Genomic DNA, 23,773 nt, shown 5'->3' with positions numbered 1-23,773 from the left:
GCAACGTGATTAACTAGCATTGTTATTAGTTCTTGTTTGTTGAAAGATGTATTAACATTTCTCATACTGTTTTTCCGATGTATGTTAGTTGCATTTCTGTCATGTGGCGGTAGATGTCAGTAGTAGGGTTGAGACCATTTGATTAGGTCACTTGACAAATATTCAAACGCTACAAATAAAATTGAAATTTTCGAATATTATTATTCAAAAGCCACTATTTAAATATTAGTTCATATATCTGTGAAATGTATGTCTACACACACACACGCACGCACGCGCGCGCGCGCACACACACACACACATACAGACACCTAAAAATAGCTGGAACATTTTTTATTGTATTAAGTGCACATAAAATTGTATTTTAATTTTGTTCTGTTTTATGTGCAACAAATTAGGGTGATAACAACAGAATAAATGGCAGAAAATGAGTCTTTTAGCTTATACAATCTTGATAGTCATACTTACTTATAACGTTAATAATATTTTTATAAGCAATATACATATAATAATTTCATATTCATTAAAGTATTTTATAGTTAGTGTTTAATTACTTTCATGGGGTACTCTGCTTTAGTCGTTTCTTTATCGTAATGGCGGAGATTATGAGAACATTATAATCACATAAGTACAGACCTGGATGTCTAAGCATGTTTAAAACATTATGCAAATTCTTGAAACTTAAATAAAACACTGGAGAATGATTTTCTTTTTCGTACGTACGTAATCTTTTGTTTGAAGTTAGTCGTTATATAAATATTATTTTACTTTTCAAGAAATACTGTTTTTCTCAACTAGAGTCACATTTTCTAGAAATTTTCTCATCGATTTACGAAATTTGTATTCTAGCTCGACAATCGATTGCACGGATTCGTTTGTGCGTGTCGTGTTCAAATTCCAAATAGGTATTTCGTCACATTGTGTGTACGTGTTTAGAAATTGCACTTTCCATATGCTTCATTGTCGCCACACATGATATAGAAAAATCGAAATCTATTTTAATATAAATAGATATTTAACTTTATCAATTTTCAAAACATATATAAACTGTTTACGTACTGCTTATAAATTTGTATTTTCTTTTTTAGTTCTATTTTTGTACTAGTAGATCCTTTATTTATTATTATTATTGTTACTCAATACAAATTAAAACATTACGATTCTAAAGTAAACAGTTTCCATGGGTCAAAATGGACTCGAAGTTCGCTGTATAAGGAACTATTAAAATTTGTATTACAAAATTTGTATTACAAAGAATTAAGTATATTATTAACAATGTGGAATATCGTAAGTATTGGCAAAAACGTTTAATATAAATGAAAATTCAAACGATTGTTTAGATTTCGTAAATAGAAATATTAAATTTAATTTTCTAAATTTTCTTGATCAAACAGAAAAGTACAATTTTTTTATTAATTTTCTTAGGCCACAAACAATGAAGCAAGTAAACAAACTTCTGTTTTGCACACGGACGTCACCGACAAACGAAACGTATACAGGGGGTTCAAAAGTTATCGACACGCTTTGTTTGTCGTCGGTTATCAAGCACACTGTGAAATCATACTGGGGCTATCTATTTTTTTCGCGTTCATGCGCGCGAATGCACGAGGGGTGTCTCTTCTACGTGGATAATTGTGCTCCTTAAAAAAAGAGATATCGTGCTGGAGAATACGTCGGAATACTAGAAGTCGTATATGTAAATCAGCGAGATTTCTTTCAGTGATGAAGACGGGATAAACCGTCAGGACGCTGATTAATCTTTCCAATCGGCTCGGTAATCGTTAATTATGCACAATTTCTTAGGTCGATCTCCCGTTCTACGTTCGATCTTGAGAACTTTGTCCTAGACCCTATTACCAAAGAGTTATTATCCAGGATTTCGACGAGAAAGAAGAGAAATCATGTTTATTCATTTAAGACTAGGGGCCATAATTATTATAACATTAGTGAGTTTTCTAGGGGATCAGTTGCTTCTAAGCAACAAGTTTATAAATATATAAATTCAATAACTGTAAAATATAAATTTATAAAAGTTATTAGGAAAGAATAAAATTTGATTGTTTTCTATGTACCCAAAATGAAAAAATAAATAGTTTCTCCATTTCCATTACTGTAAACAAATCTTGTGAGTTTTGCATTTGTTTCGACGTCCCCTATAATTTTATACAAACAATTTATGGTTCTATTTAAATACCACAAGTTGGCTTTAATTTTCCTATGAAAACAAATTATTTCGACAATTTTATTGTTATTTGTTGTACAGTTAATACTTACTACTGTTGCATTATCTAGAACCATATTAAAAATATTCAATGGCCTATTTAACCCTCAAAAATCGTTCCGGACCTTCATTTTTTGGTCCTCAAATTTCTTATTTAAAAAATAATAATTTTCTTTAGGCATTTGTATCGTTAATGAACATTTGTGGAAAGTTTGATCGAACTTGGCGTATATCGATCGCTTGTATGATAAATTGGACCGAACTTTGAGGAGGGAATCGGAGCGAATAAGATGATCGCGAAGAATCAGAGACAGTAAACAAGGGCGATACCGAGAACAAGGGACAACTAAACAGGAAGGAAGGGCCCAATTATTGGACGAAATGATCTTGTCGAAAATGCAATCGTATGCACTGTTGACGCGTCGCGAGAATGGTAATTCGTCATTGCCCGACCATGTGACTGGCATTAACTAATTCAGCGCTCTAATATACCGGGCTGGGGTTCGTGAACCCATGGGACATCCGTGGCGACAGTCGAGCGATCTTTCAGTACCATGATTCGACTCCTACGTGGATCCGTCAAACCGTTTTCCTACTCTCGAACAACTCGATTGTTTCGTTCCTTTTACCAGAAATATTATTATCTGAAAATTTGTTTAAAAGATTAACAGGAGGATAGAAAAATAAATCCCTTCGAAATTTTTTGGCAAGCTATATTATTCAATCTCTCTATTTCGTTTTCACGATTTTAATAATTTTGGAAGTTTCAAACAAGTTATTTGCCAAATCTTTAACATGGAAAAAATAATTAAATTTTAATCTTCATTGAGAGAAATGCAAGTATTTATAAATTTTCATAATCGAGTAAACTTAACTTGAAAAATCGTCCAATAAATGTTAGGTTTTAAAATTTTTATATAAATATAAATTCGAGTAATAACACGTGTTTTCTAGGTTTATTAATTACACTCAAGATTTCCCACTCACGAAAAAGTATTACAACAATTATCTTCTAAACAAGCGAGTACTCGCCCCTTCAAACAATTTTCCAAACGTCTTAAAAAAGAACGTTTTTTTAATTTTTAATGTACAAAGCTGTCTAGTTAAATAACGTAAATTAGTCAAAATATATATAATATTTGAATCGATGACAAGGTATAATAGTTTGTTCTACTTAGAGTAATTTTTTATTTATTTTCTAATAAAATATGCAAACGCGTTCGTAAAGAATTTATGTCCGCTGCGAGACAAAACTTCTTGTTTGGTCTTCTCGAATTGTTGATGTAAATTATTACTCGTAGTTCCTAAGTGGCTTCGTTGAATATTCATCCCTCGTAATTACGCCTAAATTACGCTCGGGTTTTAATTGTCCGCTAGCACGCGTCATTCAAACGAACGGCACTGATTTCATTCAATGTGATAATGTTCTTCGCTTGGACTACAATTTTCGAACATTATTTTGCATAACAACGTTCGAGCACGCGTTATTAGTGCTGTTAATTCTCCAACTTGTGTCTTTCTTCTTCCTGGCCTTGTTTCTGATACACTCGAACGCTAAATCACCGTTTTTCAAACTGTATTCTATGGGCGTTAACGAGTGTTTTATAAAACATTGCAATTAACAGCAGAAGTGAACAAAATACGTTTCAGAAAATGAACTTGCAATCTGTACAAGTGTTTCGTAAAATATCATTGACAGCAAGGATTGACGGAATATATACATACAACAAAAAAAGTTATAGAAAACAATTCGAAAACTCACAAAAATGTGGCATTTCACAAAATATTTTCATGAAAAAAATGCCAATTGTTTTGTCATTGTCTTATAATCTTGTTCCACCGAAGTTAACATACTTTTCTCTAAACTTTTTATTGTGTTTTAAAATTTTGTTAACATTGTAATATATAGGATGTATAAAATGTTGAATTCGAGTATTTAAAGTGTCTTATATTTTTGTTCATTACTGTATGATCGTCGTTGAGAATCCCTGTTCTAAATGATTCAGTCACTCTCTCTCGAAAAAGACGACTTTCTCGCTCCTGCGTTAGCAGTCACGTGCGTTGTTAACATTCGTGAATACATATGAAACACAGCATAAAACAAGTGATACGATAAGGAAAAATAATACTCATGTGACACATTAAATGGTAAGTGAAAGGCGTTTGAAGACGTTTGCCAAGTAACTGTATAAATCAGTATATCTTGCGTCAATGATCCTGAAGACCAGCGGGAAAGTTTCACAACGGTGTTTTAAGTATCGAATCCAGTCGAAAATTGACTAATATGGATACTCAAGTTCGAGTAAATCTAAAATTACAGCGACTGAAATTATATTATGCTCATCCTATTAACGCTTTTTTATTTTATTCATCCTAATTGTTCCTTTTTAAGGCCCAGTTTAACAGTACAAATTTTATTAACATCGACAACAATGTTTCAAGTCCAAGAAATTGCAATTTTATTACGAAATAAACATAAGTTCATCGATTATTTATTTCTAATAGTGCAACAAAATTTAAAAGCGAATGATTCAAAATGTGTCAGCCTACAATAATGAAAGAAATTGTGTATTTATGTGCTAGAATTCCTCACAAATTTTCTATAGGATTAAGGTATGGACTCGTGAGGCCAAGGCTGAACTTGTTCTCCAAAATGGCGACGTTTATTGTATTTAATGAATCAGTGTATTTATAATAAAATCGAAAACAAGAAACATTGTTGGAAAGCACTGAATGTTTTTCTTCGCTGTTATACATTCGAAAATTAATATTTTGCAACTGCACGAGATTCAATTTGTTCTCCAAAATAGCGACGTTTACTGAATTTAATAATATTTAGAATCGAAAGCAAGGAGCATTGTATTTAGGATTGTATTTTTGAAATTGTAGTTAGTCTAATGTCCAATCGCACGCGTCGAGACGCTATTGTCACATTGGTGCATACTCGGTGGCACTTACTTAAAAATAACCCAAGATATAGAAAGACCATTGTGTATTAGTAGACGCGCCATTTTGTCTCGCAGACGTATAACTAATAAATAAGTCTTGTAAGCCAGGCGTACAAATACGCTATCATAGTCAAGGCCAGCGTAGCGGTTAGGTTGTTTCAAAATGTCTGCGTAACCCAGAGGTGAAGCCATTTTAATGGTAGTATTAACCTGACTCGTGTTAATACCAACTTTCCAAAATTAACGATTTAATTCTAGTGCTCCTTCGTTTGACTGCAAATTCACATTTTTTGATGAAAAAATACCCAAGTGTAATTAAAAGTCTATAGAAATTTATATTTCGAAGTTCTTAACAAAATTTTCTCTTTTTATTCTTTTATTCTAGACTTTTTATCCCAGCAATCTCATATTACAAAAACGATTTCCAAACAGTCTTAAAACCATAAAACTACATTTTATAAAAATATAGTATGCTAGAAAGCTCTTCGTGGATATTTATTTTCGATTCTAACGTTGAAAACCTGTTTCCAATGCGACAGCAACCGTTCATAACTATGCAATTATTCGTGGTCATTAAAAAAAAATTTACAAATATTTGTACAATGTTTAATAGCGTTTCCGTTAGTTTAGACGGCAACGCAAAAATTTAACAGTACGTATTAATGGACATTAATTAATTCGACACTTTGGGAGTCGAAGGGTTGAATGTTGACGAAGAATTGGAAGATTCTAATTTTAAGGTTCAATAATTGCGGCTCGATGTGACGCACAATTTCGCTTTGGCAAATTTACAAAGTCGGTACCCTTTTCGATACATTATCAGGCTATCTCCTCGGGACAAACACACGAATTTACGGCTCGAGGCGTTCGCAATTAACCTACGCGCGATAAATACGAACAATTTGCTTCGGATGCTCCGTTAATCGTTCGTCCATCCGCAGAAACACTTGAGAAAACCGTCGTTTTCGCACCAGGAGGTACGTACCGTCTCGAGAAGATCATGTTCTTCCACGTAGTTGTGTCATTAACACGGTTATTCACGAAATCGTACACGCGAGGTTACTAATTTAATTTCGTCAGAAAATATTATCGCGTTTTCCAACGTTGGACAAATTTTATATTTGGTTCCACAAAACCCTGAGATTTTTCAACGTTAAGAAAATGCTGTATTTGGATGCATAAATTGAAGGATCTTTATATTCTTCTGAACAAATTTCATTTTTATCACAGAAACTGAACAATGAAATTTTTTAACATTACGAAAATGCTATACTTGGATTTAGAAATTTCATTTTACTCATCGAAACAGTACAAACTGAGATGTTTCAGCGTTAGGAAAATCTGATATTTGATCCCACAAATGTAACGATTTTTATATTTTATGAAACAAATTTATTTTTATCACAGAAACAGAATCTTAAGATTTTGTCAACATTAGGAAAATGTTGTATTTGTGTCCATAAATTAAAGAATTTTTATATATTCCCCGAAGCAAATTTCATTTCTTCAATCTGAAATAGAACACTGAGATGTTGCAACGTTTGGAAAATTTTATATTCACTTATTTATAATCGTTATTTGCAACCAAGAACATTTTGATCGAACATATGATTGTTATCTTGGAAATTTTGATCGTTTTAGTTATAACAGAGTGCCTGGTTGTAATGGTAGAAGTGACCGAGGAAAGTGCCATCGATCGGTAACCGGTGTCGAGTAAGACAATCATTCATCAAATTACGTGGTAATTTTGATCAATGATCACTGGTGACTTTGAAGGCAGCTTCCTACGAGCCCTCGTTGAGGGAAGTGGCCAATTGCCGTGTACGGGTACCGTACAGTCGCTACTAGAAATCCTCTCGTCGACTTCTTTGAAACTTCACGACTCATCGATCGAAAAAGCAAACAGAGAAGCATTTTTCACCAGGGCTCAAAATAAACAACTTGTTACTAAAACAAATTCTATCGAATCTTATATTTCTCATTCAAGAATATATCAATTTCTTTAAAACTTTTATTGGAAAGAGTATTCACAAATTTTTTGGCCACTTTTGTAGCAAATTGGACCAAGTTGCTACTAAAACTAAAATTCTGTCGAATCTTATATTTCTCATTCAAGAAAATATCAATTTCTCTAAAACTTTTATTGGAAAGAATGTTTACAAATTGTTTAGCCATTTTTATAGTATATTGTCAAATACTACAAGTAATAATTATAATACTAGAATAGTATTGTCTGTGCTATTTTTATGTAGCATTTCTTCCATAAGTTTCAAAATGGTTACTTAACATTCAACATATGAAATGTCATTTGATTTTTGTATATAAGGTGCTGGATATTTTTCGATCTTTTTTGTATATTATGGTGGTACATAGGCCAACTTCTAGAAAACACGATATTTTTATTTGCTAGGAGGTTTCTCGACCTTGGAAAATTGTCGTAAATTTAATTCGAAATTTTTTGCATTCCTCCACCTCGATAATAAATCGAAATAGGCGTCCTTGGGATCGTCGAGCGTGACATTTATACAACCGCGACCGTAGAATTCGTGGTCCGTCCGAAGTTACGTTTAACCTTCTGCGAGCCTTTGCAACAATTGGGCAATTATTTAATATCGTAACGTCGTGCTTCGATTAGGAATACAGTATTATTCCATAAAACCACGATAAGCTGGAAAATGGGACCGAAGTTGCAAACAACGGAAGTCGTGCAATTATCGGGGTGACTAAATCTAATAAGCTATCCCAATTACCGGCCCAGGTAATTCCACGCATAGTACGACGAATTAGGTTCTCGTGCAATTATTACTAACGCGAATGTTCCAATTTCTGACTGGTTTTCTGGTTTTCGAATTGTTGTAAATAGAATCGAGGACAAAAGTAAATGGACGAATGATGAAAATGGATACCAACATAATTTAACCAATATAGCATCTATCTTACATGTTCAAGCTTTATTTATTATTTATTAAAATACGATTACTGTTTAATTTACAATATACAGAGTGTTCGGCCACCCCTTTTTATAAGCGATTCTAGAGGCTAAAATAAGACGAAAATCGAGGATACTAATTTGTTGATTGACGCTTCACAAAAGTTATGGAAACATTTCCACATATTCTTCATCAAAATACGCGTTGTTTGCATTTTTAAACATTAAAATCGTCCAATCCGTTCAGGAGTTATGATGTTTCGAAGATTCGCATGAAATTTCGGAGTAACATTTCTGGTCACTCATATTTTCGATAAGGAATTTTTTTCTCGAAAGTGGTTAGGATTTCGGGAGTATGTCTATTCACCAAAAATGATTATAATTGAGCCCCATAACCAAAAATAATTTTTTCAGAATGATTTTAAATTTTTTAATTTAATTTTTTAATAACTTTTTAACGAAGCCTCAATCAACAAATTGGTATTCTTGATTTTCGTCTTATTTTGGCCTCTAAAATCTTCCATTAAAATTTTTCCTAGCGGTGGTGGAACACTCTGTATGTTCGTATCATTGCATCAGTGAAATTCAATATAAATTGCTAATAAGTAGACTGCTGATATTTATGCATTTATGGGAGATTAAAGTCTTCAAAAAACTACAAAATGCACTTAATATGTAGAATTATAAGAATTACTTAAAGCAAGATACGAATTATTGTATTCAAGGGTTGAGAAAACATTCTACAAAGTTACCATTTCACTACTTCTATTAGTAGAAATATGAATTTGCATAAAAATCCAAAGTCTACTAATAAGTAATATTTATGAGTTCTACAATTTTAAGTATGGAATCTGTCACCTAACAAATTGACGAGTTCTATAAATCTAAGCATTAAGACTTGGAATGCTTTGTAAAATTTTGTTTGTTTTTTTACAGACAACAAAAACATATTAGGTCTGTGGTTTTACCCTACACGTGACCCAAAACCGAAAATTTCACTATTGTGGAAACATCTTATTCTCCTGGATAATTGAATACGTTTTTAAAAATCTAATTTACAAGACTTTGCAAGGTCCACTCAAGTCCTGCAAAGATGGCTGCCTTCGAATTTTTTGCAGGCAACGAAAAACATATTAGGTATGTAGTTTTACCCTACTCGTGGCCCGAAACCGGAAGTTTCACCATTATCGAAGCATCTTATTTTCCTGGATAACCAAACACATGGTTACAAAAATCTAATTATCAAGATTCTGCAAGGTCCACTCAAGTCTTGCAAAGATGGCCGCCTTCGAAAGTTTCGCAGGCAACGAAAACATGTTAAGTTTTAGCCTAGTCTGGGGGAGAATTTGAAAGAAATTTCACCTAGATTCGACACGATAGTCGTCGAGGAGCGTCCTCGTCGTGATACCGCGTCAATCACGAGCACCGATATCTCGGGGGAGGGGCGCAAAAGCGCGAGCGCGCAGCAACGCGACGACGTCGACGACGTCGAGAACAGTCGGAGCGAGGCTAATGAGATCGTAAATTGGACCAGCCAGGCCCTCCCATCTGAGGTCTGCACGGTGGTTCTCTCTTCTGATTGTCAGTGTGACTCATTGGCTTGGTGTGCGACGTTCCCGTCCCACGATTCAATTGCTTCGAATGCTTTTTTTCCGCCAATTTCTGCATCCGCCGCGTAGTGTCAGTGTCAGTGTCACGCAGACTCGACGATTCGAGGAAGTCCAGCCGCGATCTTGCCGATCTCTTCCGGTCTAGCGGAGAGCAAAGAACCGAGAAATGCGATCGATCGTTCCCCGTGCGTCACTAATGGATGCTGTGTCCTGGTTACATCGACGATCTGTACTTGGAGCGAGTCGACACCTCGTTTTCAAACGCTGTTGAGGCTCTCGAGTTTCGGAGGATTATATTACTCGAAGAATGGTTTCCGCATCGTTACGTAACGCGTCCACGTCGGGGAATTTCGGGCCCAAAATCGCGCATTGAGGAATTTTTAACGTTTGCGCGTACTTCGTTGTAACCGATTTTGTGGATCGAGGTATCCTGAATCGAGGATCACCATGGCGAACCAGACGACGAAGAAGGAGCTCCTGGAGGAGACTCTGCATTATCATCATCCAGAGGGCAGCGAGGAGGAAGTGGACAGGGAATGGGAGGAATTCAGCAGGCTGATGACCAAGCTCAGAGAAAACCGGCGGAATAGACCGCACAGGTATCGCCGCCATTTCGGTTTCTTCTTCCGGAGCAAAATGCTTGCGATCAATTATTCGGATATTAGTAGAATTTTGAATGTTTTTAATAGGGGAGAGTAGGGTAAAATCATATTCCCAATATGTTTTTGTTGCCCGCAAAATGTCGAAGGCAGCCATCTTTGCAAGACTTGAGTGGACCTTGCAAAGTCTTGTAAATTAGATTTTTAAAAACGTATTTAACTATTCAGGAAAATAAGATGTTTCCACAACAGTGAAATTTCCGGTTTTGGGTCACGTGTAGGGTAAAACTACATATCTAATATGTTTTCGTTACTTGTAAAAAATCAGAGGGTAGACAAGCTTTTATGAAGCACTGCGAACTTTAAGGGGATGTTCTAATGTGAACTTTTGAAAAAATTGATATTCTTTTGCATTTTCTTGAAGAATATAGTTTGGAAAATATATCTGCCAAACTTTATACCTGAACTCCATAAATTAACGAAGTTATGTGTTGTTTAAAGGACGTGATGATCACCATCTTTGTTATAGGGATACAAATCTTTAAAAGCGTTGTTTTTTAGAAACTGTATTTATTACAACGTTGTCGATGATATCTCAAAATCTACTTGACCAATTGGTTTAAAATTTTAGGTGCACGTTCAGTACATGAATGACTACATCCTGTATCAGAATGAACTCAAAATTTTTATTTTTATTCTTGTTTTGGCCCTCGAAACTTAAAAAAAAGATATGGAAAAATCTATAATCAAACTTCAAAGTGTTACCATTTTTTTAATCATCGACTTTTTTCTTTTGTTTTGTCACCGGCTATAGCCAAACTCACATTAATTAAGAATCGTTTATGTTTTCTCGTTTCAAACAAACAAAATGATCGGAATCATAGACACAGTGAGACTACCCTTTTTAAAAGCATATCGTGTCATCAATTTTACCTTTTTTTCGTCTAAGAAACATTAAAATGTCATTGATACATGTAGAAATAAACCTTATAAATTTAACTGCCAAAGGTATTATAGGTTATTCGTAAAAAATTCTCCAAGAAAGTTTAAAAAAATGTACTTCACACTAGAAGACCCCTTTAAGTAGATCTTTTAAAATCTTGACAATTTGATTTTTATATATGTGTTTGGTTATCCACGAAAATAGCGTATTTCAAAATTACCTATTTAAAACCTTGTAAAAGTTAGTGTGATTAAAAGATCATTGTTTATTTCAGAGTAAACTAAACAGTAATCGTATTTAATTTATCAAAAATAAAAAATCGCAAACGAATCCATTATCCTCCCCATCAGCACTGTTACAACCCTAATGGGCCCACCTTCGTCGTACAATGTATGGGATCCAACCCTCACTTGATTTAGAACAAATTTTAGAATTTGAGAATAGCAGGAATGTAGTAGATTTCGTTTCTTCATTCAAAATTTTCAATCATTTAATCTCTAATTCGATTCTTTTATCATATATTAATTTCTATGATCAAATTTAGGAGTCTTATTTATAATGTATTCTAATCTATATATTTCTTGTTATATTTATATTTTCTCCATTGCTCGTCAATATGCACTCTTCTTTGTACACTAATGGATTTTACACCTGTCCATAAGTAACAAATAAATAAATTATTCTACTCTCCCCTTTACATATGATAAACAAGAAAATATATTATGTTTTGGTATAGTTTCTAGTTAAGAAAAATGCAACTTTCTACTTACGATTGCTTAAATAATAGGAAAGAAACAAAGAAATAGTAAATCGTAAAATATTTGGATACTTTTATAGAAACATGACAAAATATCGACGTTGATTATTGAAAAGAAATTAATTCTAACGTTCCAATGCCTCTAATTCGAAAATATATTTTTGTCAGACCCTCGCAAGCTTTTTATCCGTGTCCTCCGCCGAACGCGGACGAGGATCAACAGGATTTCGATCCCTTCGATTATATTAATACTATTGTAAGCGATTTTTATATTTATTGCATCGTGGAATTTCGCTTGCACGAATTGAAATGAAATTCATGTTCAAAACTGTCGAAACTTCGCTGCACGTTGCTACGCTAGCGAATTAGGTTCGTTGCTTGCTAATTACTATTACAAATTTTCTTCTTGGATATTGTTATAAACGTATCCAGAAATTCGTGTTTCTCTTTTTCATAATGGGGAATGAAAGTTAAACTGATTTTTTCTTAGTAAAAATTGTAAATTTTAAGCTCTGCACGTTTTTATACGAGGATCAGAAAAGTAATACTAACATTGTTAGGTCATTATGTAATCAAAAAAGTACCATTTTCAATATGAAACATATTCCAAAGACATTAAAGGCAGACTCAATAAATTCTCATTATTCTTTCGAATCATTTGAATAGATAAAAATAAACATAAATTTGTGATCGAAAAATTTTTAACTCAGGTTTTTTCGTTGTTTTGCAATTCCTCATATTGTGAACTATTCTTCTAAACGATTATTTGTCACTTCGTAAAATTCCATTTGGCTACATTTTGGACAGTTTTGCACACAATGCGATAATTTTGAACTTCTTGTTGACACAATGCCGGACGAGGGATTTAAAATTAGTATATCGTCTTCGCCGCTAGTAGACGAATCCCAGACGAAACGTAGGCGGCTGTCAATATTCGCTGCCAATTAACGCGCGCTTTGTTTTAGCGTTTGTTTGTTCCGTTCTAAAGGAGTTTGATATTTAGTTTATCCAACACGCATTAATTTCAATTAAAAGCACAAATGAATCGAAACTCATCGAATAGTATGAGGGGAAGAAACTTAAAGTACAGTTTAGATAGAACACAGATTTGGCAAGGAATACAATTGTGTACAGTCAAGACTAAAAGTGAGTGGGCAAACAATGAAAATGGATTTATTTATTATTTATTGTATTTCTGTCAGTCTGCTTCTCTTCGAAGCAAACATATTTATAATTCTTAAACAATTTCTTCAAAACCCTTCTCGAAGTTCAAATCGGTAAAAATCAGTTTGCACACCGATTAAAAAACGCGATGAAATTAAATAACTGAAATATAGATGGTCCAACGTATGAAGATATAATAAAAATTTACATTTTCTAACGAGTAACTAAAATAATTAATTTTACAGTCATCCGACAGAATATTTTGGATTTTCAGGTTTCAAAGTGACTTTGTAAGAAATTTTTGTCAAATATGATATAAATAGAAAAATTTTGTAATACGATTGTAATTATTTTATAAATACAAAATTCTGGTGAAAAATTGCAGTGTTTGAGACTACTGTGTATCAAAAATCAGTTTTGTGCTATAGTATTCGATGAAGTTTAGCAAATCGTTGCTTTGTTCTTCGTTCGATGAGTAATCGTTCAAACAGAAAGCTCTACGGACCTTGAACCGGAGCTTTTCGACCCATTTCCGACAGATTTATCGGCAGAAAGCTAGAAGAGATTTCGCGAACGCTGATGAAATGTCGGATCCGCTGTTTGACGGTCGCGTGTGCGTACGGAGCTACCTTGACACGAAATATGCATCGCAAGATTGCGGTAACCAACTGCAGTCTGAATGCACATCCACGAAATTAGATGTTTACAAGGCGACCGCCTTGACTCGGAATCGTTTCAGTCCGCTTTAGAGACAATCTTCGTTAAAAAAAGTTCACCCGACTTAGCAGGAATACAAATTTTTGCATTTAAAGTGAGGCCCCTTTTCACATTTAACGTGGAAACACTGTAGGTATTTCAATCTCATGAAAATCAGTACAATCATTAAGCTTGTGTTGAAAACAAATTTTAGAATATAGTTCTAAATAAAATTGTCACATTTAAAGTAAGGTCCGTTTTCACATTTAATTTGGAAATATTGTACTTGTTTTAATCTCACCTAAATTAGTACAATCATTTAAGTTTGTTTTATAAAATAATTTTAGAATGCAATTCTAAATAAAATTGTCACATTTAACGTATGGTCCTTTTTCACAAAAAATTTTCAAATATGATTTTAACTTAATACTTAAACGAACAAACTTGAAGCTTCATTTGCTGAATCCAATCTCACATTATGGAAAAACTAATTTGTACCTGACGCTAAATGTGTCAGATACGTTTTTTCTCGCGAGCCTCTACGCTGATAGGAATAGAGAATTATGTACAAGAAACTCGTGGTGATCGGTACAGTTATGCTCCTCACTGTACGATCTGTGCATTCCTGTGCATTTTCAATGATTGGCTGTTCCCGGCGAGATCCTCTCCGCACGAACGCAAACGCGCAGCAATTCCCTATGTTAATCCTGCAAACGGAAAGTGCACGCCGACTGTTGCAGCGACGCCTTTCTAAGCAATACCTTTATCTGCATCAATGAGCGCTTAAGGACTCGTTACGTTTATCCGACACGCGTGACCAACATGCAAATCTCCTCGCATGACGTACAGACTCGACTTGCAGTTACACGAATGCAAATGCACCGCTTGCGGGTGCAGCGCCTGCAATCTTCCAACGCATCGAGTTTCCCTCATTTTCTCAGACACCGTTCGACTCTCCCGTTTTCCCGCTTTGACGATCAAACGACCACCCAATAGAATTCTCTGTTACCCATTTGATCGGTGAACAAATTTTTCTACACGATATCTTAAGGTTTATTGGTTTTGGCAGGGGTCGTCAAATTGTTTTAATTATAGATCCCCTAAAAATCTTGGAAACCCCTTATATGTGTCCACAAAATTTATTTTGGATGGTTTATTTATGAGTAGTAAAGAAAAAGAACTTTTAGTATTTTTATGCATTTATTTTGCAATTTTATATAAAATATTTGTTAATATCATTTTTGTTAAAGTGGGAATAGTGTTTATATTTATTATATATTCTATGTTTTGGGTAACTGACCCACCCTAGCACGGATTGACCCCTAATAATGTACCCCCAATACAATTTACCATCATGGTGATCCCTGGTGACCCCTGGTCTAGAGGGTTATTTTCTTAGTTTTCTTTGGGAATTTTTTTCTTTAAAACGGTAGATCCTATGGTTCTAGGATTTTATACATATATTTTGCAATGTTTCGCGGGCACAAAGTAATTTTTTCATACAAAAGTAACGATTATTATAGAAGCTACGTATTTTTATATAACTTCTAAAAAAATGTAGCTTTATGGCTGTCACGATTCTAGTCACTTTATTTATCTGATACGAATGAATTAGAAAATAAAATTTAAAAAACTCTTATTTATTTAAGATTCTGGAAGACACCCTTAAATAATTTTTCTTTTATATAATTTCAAATATGTCTACTAGAACAGTTTATTAAAAATTATTTTATCTTTCGAAAGTTTGACTTTAAATTTGAAATTTCCTGGAAAAGAGACGTTAATAAATTCGAAAAATATATTGGTGGATTTTATCAGCAAACATATTGCAGCTGAAAGGAAAAATTTGGTCTAGCAAGAAGCCTGAAAGGAGAGTAAATTTTAATTTAATCTAAACAGCAGAGTTTCAATGGATATAATATCCGTCCCCAGGGACGAGGTTGTTAATTATATCGCAAATTGGTCACACTCGATTACTAAAATTGGGTTAGGGGCTGATTGCCCAGTGGAACGTGGCCGTTGTTGACGTCAAGTCCGTGCACAGGTTCGTTTAGGAGTCGCCAATATTTCAATCTTCATTCGCGAACTCGTTTTGCCACCTTTTCACGGCCTTTCGTCTACATAGCTTCAAAGGTTGGACATCTAAATACTACGAAACGCACCACGGTAATTAATAACGTGAGATCGAATGAGGAGCCAACTGTAAGTCACAGCTCGTTTCTAAGAACTCATTCTCCTAGAAACAGGGTAAAAACTATGAAAGCAATTCGAGAAACAGTTATACAGAAAAGAATAAATAAACAAATTTTGAAGATATCTTAGTTTTTAAAAATCCTCGATCGATCTGAGCAAAATGAAAATGAACTAAAGAAGAAGATTTCTCCTAGATCTCTTTAATCCTCGAAACAGTAAGCAATTCCAGAAAAAACACTTAAATTAAGTCAGAACTTCTCACATAACAATAATAATTATTTGAAGAGTTGATTCTTTGTATACATTTAAAAAGAAAACTTTAGAGACGGTTTAATACAGGATTAATTTGTTTTAAAAGGGTACTAAGGGTAATGTGGCGAAAATAAATCCAATTGTTCACAAAATTTATTTATATGAATTGTAGTGTAATTTACATAATTATAGTATTGTGAGAATATAATAATAATAAAATTAATAAATAAAATTATAATAAACCCTACTAAATCTTTGATTATTCAAATTATTATTAAATGATTTTATATTCGTAAAGAAATTAGTAAATAATAGAGAAAATATATTTGTGATTGAAAATATTTAATTTTGAATAAATTTTCTATTGTGATTTTTAGATAGTGTATTAGAATATATAAAATATAGTATCAATTTGATAATCCTTTTCAATATTATTTGCCAAACAATATTGATTAATGACAATAATATTTTTGCAAATAAATTGTAATTTCTCAGCTATAATGTTATCCAAAATTTTTGTAAACACACTTCGAATGTTAATAGGCCTACAATTTTCAACATTAAATGGATCTTCGTGTCTTCTGTTCATGAGAAAAAAATACTCTAATTTATCGATTATAATCGACAAAATTCTTGATATTACAATGAGATTGATTAGGATTTCTTGGCCGTGGAGTAGACAGTATGTAACTATCCGCGGAATAATAACTCGAGAAGCAAATTCTCGTGCTATTCCCGGATCATACCCGCGATCAAAGTGCTTTCTAAACGTTCGAGACAAGCTCTGCAGTCTAACAATAAGTTACGGAATCAAACAAAAGCCATCTCACCATGAAAATAAAATTCCATACCGGTGTCCTATGGTTTAGTCGAACGTTAGAAGACGTTTAATGGGCAATAAACAATAGAGCCACAGCGTCGTCGATCGGCGGGCGAGCATCGCTAAAAATAAGGATTTTAACCGTTGCCAAATTTCAACAAATATCGCGGCTGAATTTCAAATCGGAGGCTGCGGGAACAGCGTCGTTCAGTTGTCGTTCGTCCGCAAATTCGCGTGTACGCTCTCTTTTTTGGAGGTTCCGTTAAGATCCCAAACTTGCTCCAGAAGAACTCTTTCGAACCTCGTCAACGTCGAAAACGTGTTTCGGTGTTCAGGATTTCAACTAGTGGTTCTATAAAGTCCCCAATTCTTCAAATCGATCCACAGAATAGAAAAGAAGACACAGGAGATCATAGAGAACCTTTTAGAGGTTAAAAACTATTTACTTTAGAAATCTGAAAGCTCTGACAAAATTGCTCTAAAGAGACATCTCCAACTTCTGAAGATTGTGTGTGATGGATGCTTCTCACCAGCTGAGGAAAGCCCAACTGTAGCAAGAAATTTAACAGTAGAATCTAGAAAAACAATTCTACAGACTGTTGCTAATTACCTGTCAATGCAACAATTAAACCTGAAGAACAAAAAATTTTTGATAGAACCTGGAAATTTGGGGATTTAATGGTCTCCATCTGTTGATCTCTGGATTAGCAAGTGTACACCTAAAATTTATAACAAGTTATCATTAAAAATATTGTAACAATCGATTCCAGAGAGCATTGTAGCTTCCAAGTTGACATCTCGAATGTAGAAGTTCGCAAAGGTTGAAGCGTATCGGTGTAGTTCTATTTGTTGATGTCTGTCGCGTGACAAGAGCATCCTGGCAGTCGCTAGGAAGAGGAAACAATAGAAACGCGATAGATGATTCACAGGTGACTTGTTGATCGCCGCCAAAAATATCGAATCCCGAGGTTTGCCAAAAGGTGACGTAGCAGAGGAATGTTAACGCGCAGCAGTAATTAGTCAATCATCAGAAGGCGGATCGGGATCTAGAGATCTAGCCTTCAGAGACGAGAGAAGAGCTCGTCCGATCGCGGTTTGGGACGATTCATTCGATCGAGTCGACCTAGTGGACGAAAATGTGCAATCGGCTGAGAGTAAACTGCGAAGCGTTTTTGTACTCCAGTAATGCCGCGTCCGTGACTTAATCAATCTAACGATCGAGGAACTTGGTGCACCCCTGCTAGGGGATCGTCGGTAGGGGCTAAGAAGGATCTTCGATCCAGATTTCATGCCGGCTTTCGTCTTGAACAGAACTTATTTCGTCTGTAACGATGAGTATCCTGTGAGTTCAGAAATCTAAAAGAGCCTTTTGGTGTGTTTTTTACCTTAATGTTTTTTTTTAATTTTTAAATTTCAAGAAGCGAAATTTAATCAATGTCACATGATCGAGCATTTATTATTTATTCTCAGAGTGTGCAAACCATATAATTAACAATAGAATTTAATATTTATGATTACTGCAAACTCAAATTTAGTTTAAAAAAAAATAACAAAATATATAAAATTAGTACTTAGTATTGTGCTATTTATGAAATTTTCTATATAATCTTTATCAGTATTTTCAAAAACTGATCTTAAATTTTTAAAAGAGTCCATTTTATTTCCTCTCTCTAATTTATAACAATTATTCATTTTCACCATCCACTTACTTTTTCCCCTGACTGTATTTTCATAGATCAGGCATTTATTATGTATTCTCAGTGTGTGCAAACCACTTAATTAACAATAGAATTTAATATTTACAATTTCTGCAAACTTAAAGTCAGTTTCTATGTAACCTTTATCAATATTGTCAACAGTACCCCTAACTGTATTTCACCTAACAGTGGGGAAACATTTTGATCTTGACACTCTCTCCTCCCCCCCCCCCATTTTTACCCAAAATCTATAATTCCTGATATTAGTATTCAGAAATATCAAGCATTATAATTATATTACATTGCTCAAGAAATATAAGCATTCTCTAATAAATTTTCTTTTATGAATAACTTTTAAATGCCTAAAAAATCGACTGTTAGGGCGAACATCCTGCACAGAATTAATTTCCGTGATCGTTGATTTGTATATATGAAAATATTTTCGACACGTCAATGAATGAGGAAACCAAAGGCTTTCGCCGAGTCGAGCGAAATAAATCATATTCCGATTAATCGACGACGATCGATCATGTCTGCTATAGCTAGAAAATCCTTGGCGTGCATGCGATCGAACGTTAATCGATTACGTATCGCGTATCAGATGGAACTCGGTTGTTTTCGTTAGTTTTTGAACGGCGCGACGTTGAAACAAATCTCAAGATCGCAGCAATTTTAAATTCCGTGAGTCGTTTGTTCCGTGAATGTAGCAAGAAGATCCTGATCGAACTCGATCGGAGGATCGTGCTGAGCGATCGTGGATCAGAGACGTTTGGTACGTACCTAACAGCCATAGTCATAACCTTCGTTCGACCAAAACCTGCATCGTGTTCTTTCGAAATAATATTAACGCATTGCACACCGAATCGATAACGAGCTTTGAATCAATATTCATTCTTCTTAAACGTGTTCTACATCTTATTATCGCTTTATCGAATGTACAGAGCATGGCAAAGGAAACGTGCCAGTCCGAGAAATGGTTTGCAAATATTACAAATTGAATTTGCAACGCGATAAATAAAACGTAATACGTGTCGCGTCAATGGCTTCTAGACGTGTCAAATTAAAACGACGCCTATTACGTAAATTTATTCCTGTACTATTTTTATTCCATGCAAATGCTGTACGGATTTATAAATAGAATTTATCCAGACGAGTCTAAGTGGCTGTCGTAAACCAGGAGCTCGTTGCATCTTGCCACTTTCTGTTTTTGAGACACAACCATTCGAGGTTTACGCGTTACATTATATTATTTTAATGGACGCTTCTAGTTCGTCTCTAATTTCACTCGTGTATCCGCGATTCTTTGAAAAGCTCTGAGAAAATGCCAGAATGATGTAGTTGCGGATTCTTGGCATTCATTGTACCAATTTTCGATTCTGGTATGTCAAATGTGAGAGAAAAGGAACTTTTTAAAGACAGAAATGCAATGCTTTTGCATGATTTTTCAACCAAGTTCCCCATTTTTGGGTTACCAACCTCTAGTTTTAGGATGTTCATTAGGATGGACCTTATATTTGATTATCGAAATTTTTATGTATGACCCTCTGGATTTGTGCAATTTGATAAAAAAATAATTCCTATAAAAGGGGGAGTCAATAGGACAATGGGGAAGGGTGCCACAATAGACTTAAAGTTTGGGAATTTCAGAAATTTTACTCCAATCCTATCTGCAACTCTATTTTAAAATTTCGGTTGAAGAAGTTGATATTATTTAATAAAAGTGTTATTTAATTATACATTTATCTATAGAGACGACTATAAAGAGCTCATGGGACTAATGATCATTTTTCTGGGCGTAACTCCACCTACGGGTATTAAATTTAAAATGCCTGGGGCATCCCACCATGTGAAGTGGGTGGTCAAGGCTATATATTGCTCAAAAATATATATTTTCCAAAATGATTTTAATGAAATCTTGATCTTTAATGAAATTTAATTTTTGTACATAAATAAAACCATTGTGGTATGTCTTTCTGTTATCCAATCAATTTGATTTTTTCACGATTAAAATTCTAACAAAATTTTTAACCAAGAATAACTAAGGTCCACCCTAATGTTCATGGAAGGATCATGATATCAATATCAGCCCCTTAGACTCGCATAAAACCTTAATGTTTGAAAGAACGCTAAATCGATGAGGTTACAAGGCATCACGTACACGTGGAAAGATTGAGGTGCAGAGGTTTGATAAAGAATGATGATGCATCCAGATGTATGGTCGCTACACGAAGGACCTGGGTGAGTTCGCAAAAGAAGAGGCACGGAAGCTCAAATACTACGAGAAAGCGCGGCGGAAGTATGACAAGACTAGCGCGGAAGGTCTCGGGAAGTCGAGCAGAGGACCTCTCTGCCGGAAGTTGCTGGCGTTGCTGGCCTTCGCCTGGAAACACACCGGTGCCAGACTGGGGGAGGACTGGGTCTTCCTTGCTCTGCTCGGTGTCATTATGGCGCTGATCAGTTACGCCATGGACCGCGGCATCTCCATGTGCAACAACGGTCAGTGTTTACATCAGATTCTGCAAGCAGAATTTCACTACACAGTTCGTTAACTGTGTTCTTGTTTCACTAGCCAGGATATGGCTTTATCAGGACCTCACGCATCATCCAGCGCTTCAGTATGTGGCGTGGGTGGCACTGCCAGTTTGCCTCATCCTCTTCAGCGCCGGATTTGTGCACATCGTTGCACCCCAGAGCATAGGTTCCGGAATTCCAGAGATGAAGACTATCCTGCGTGGCGTTGCCTTGAAGGAGTACCTCACTTTCCGCACACTAGTTGCTAAGGTTAGTCGACAGATACAACAGAGTACCTCTGCACTGATCCAACTAGTCCAATACTGCACCGGAGTTAGGTGTACAGTTATTTCCAGCAGCGTATTTTGTCTAACAAGACGAGCAAATATTAACAATTGAATTTTATCACTATCCGTCCACCATCTTGTTTCGTTGGACAAGGTATAGACCTGCCCTAATTTCTAACAGGTGATAGGTTTGACCGCGACTCTGGGCTCCGGGCTTCCCCTGGGCAAGGAGGGTCCGTTCGTGCACATTGCCAGTATAGTGGCCACCCTGCTCTCCAAGTTGGTCACCAGTTTCCAAGGGATCTACGAGAACGAGAGCAGAAACTGTGAAATGCTGGCCGCGGCGTGCGCGGTTGGGGTCGCCGCCTGCTTCGCGGCGCCCATTGGCGGAGTCCTCTTCAGCATAGAGGTCACCACCGTCTACTTCGCCGTTCGAAACTACTGGCGCGGATTTTTCGCGGCCGTTTGCGGCGCCACGATGTTCCGATTGCTGGCCATCTGGTTCCAGAGGGAGGAGACCATCACCGCCATGTTCGCCACAAATTTCACCATGGACTTCCCCTTCGATCCCCAAGAGCTGTTCGTCTTCGCTCTGATCGGAGTCGGTAGCGGCCTGGGCGGCGCTTTCTACGTCTGGTTGCACAGGCAGTACGTCATTTTTATGAGAAAGAACAAGAGCATGAACAGCTTTCTGCAGAAAAAGTGAGTTTACATACTCAAAAGAGCAATTAACAACAATTACTCTGTACCTAATGCATTTTCCTCCGATTTCGTCGAATTGTTGCAGTCGTTTTTTATATCCCGGTATTGTTTCCCTGCTGGTGTCATCTGTGTCGTTCCCTCTGGGACTGGGTCAGTTCATGGCTGGTGACTTGAACACGCACGACCAAGTGTACGGTCTCTTTACCAACTTTACTTGGACGAAGCAGCACCTTGGCGTTGAAGAAATAAATACGGTGAAACACTGGTCGACCACGTACACGGATGTGTTCACCGGACTTTTAGGTTTCGTCGCGTTCACGGTAAGATCAGACGCTTTCGACGACGATTCTATCCTCTGTTACCATACTCGACCCTCGCACAGCGAATACCAGACGCTAATATACGGAAGGTTGAAAGATATTCGAATTCTTCGAGCAAAAAAGAATCGAAAAGTCCTTTACCATTTCGCAAACCGAGGCTCCGTTATCGAGATACGAACAGCGAAAGTTTCCGCGCGCGAAGACGTTGGCTGCGCAACTCTAGTGCGCAGGCGCGCGATCAGTTGATTAGAATACAAATGATGCGCGCGTTAGGCAAATTTTAACTGCTCGTATCTCGAAAACGGGGGCTCCGATCGTGAAACACGAAAGGACTTTTCGATTCCTTTTCGCTCGTAGATAAATAATATAAATCATTTTTTCGCGTATACCAAAACCCATTGAACTTTTGCTTGCGAAATTCGGCATGAAACTTTTACCGTGGATAACAAAATGGCCGCTGTTGTCCGCCGTTGGAGGGTCAACACGTGCGAAAGTCCTCAATCGAACAAAGGACTTTTGATTTCAGTTCATCTTTTCCATTATAAGCTCGACCGTTCCCGTGCCATCGGGAATTTTCATCCCCGTCTTCAAAATCGGCGCTGCGCTGGGTAGAGCGGTGGGGGAAGCCATGGCTCTATGGTTTCCTAACGGCGTTCGTTATGGCGGCATCATAACTCCTATTGTACCAGGTAATCCGAACTCAAAAACTTGGAGAAATTCTAGTTTTAATGATAGGGTAACCATCCCTATTGTGTTCCCTAGAAATTAATTTACATTTTGTACATATCGATTTGGTAATTGGTCCCTGATCTTGTCTTCGTTTTTAGATCTTGTTATTTCAATTATCAAGTGTTTGTTTCTGATCATTATCGATGGGAATCGCGTTTTAGGAGGTTATGCCACCGTCGGAGCAGCCGCGTTTTCCGGCGCAGTGACTCACACAATCTCCGTCAGCGTCATAGTCTTCGAGATGACTGGTCAAATCACTCACATTGTTCCTATCATGATAGCCGTGCTGATCAGCAACGCGGTCGCCGCTCTTCTCCAGCCTAGCATATACGATAGCATCATTCTTATCAAAAAGCTGCCATACTTGCCGGACCTGCTGCCCTCCAGTTCAGGTG

General features: G+C 36.0%; 1 protein-coding gene across 4 annotated transcripts in view; it reads left to right on the top strand.

Moving 5' to 3' along the window:
• Clc-a (chloride channel protein 2) overlaps positions 1-23,773 on the top strand; it is a 45,932-nt gene that overhangs the window by 15,516 nt on the left and 6,643 nt on the right. Inside the window, exons 1-8 of one of the 4 annotated variants that reach the window (XM_076783639.1) lie at positions 9,615-10,307; positions 12,176-12,263; positions 21,040-21,325; positions 21,399-21,610; positions 21,809-22,329; positions 22,415-22,649; positions 23,176-23,338; positions 23,540-23,770. In XM_076783639.1, the coding sequence (XP_076639754.1) occupies positions 10,156-10,307; positions 12,176-12,263; positions 21,040-21,325; positions 21,399-21,610; positions 21,809-22,329; positions 22,415-22,649; positions 23,176-23,338; positions 23,540-23,770 (1,888 nt within the window). In that variant the 5' untranslated portion in view covers positions 9,615-10,155. Of the gene's footprint in view, positions 1-9,614; positions 10,308-12,175; positions 12,264-17,007; positions 18,475-19,161; positions 19,602-21,039; positions 21,326-21,398; positions 21,611-21,808; positions 22,330-22,414; positions 22,650-23,175; positions 23,339-23,539; positions 23,771-23,773 lie in introns of those variants that run through there. The other 3 variants (XM_076783658.1, XM_076783667.1, XM_076783648.1) reach the window with 3 other exon arrangements.

The sequence above is a fragment of the Colletes latitarsis genome, chromosome 1 (genome assembly GCF_051014445.1).
Source record: "Colletes latitarsis isolate SP2378_abdomen chromosome 1, iyColLati1, whole genome shotgun sequence".
In the NCBI taxonomy this organism is placed as follows: domain Eukaryota; kingdom Metazoa; phylum Arthropoda; class Insecta; order Hymenoptera; family Colletidae; genus Colletes; species Colletes latitarsis.
The sequence above is the reverse complement of the archived record's forward strand: the minus strand, read 5'-3'. Positions and strand labels throughout refer to the sequence as shown.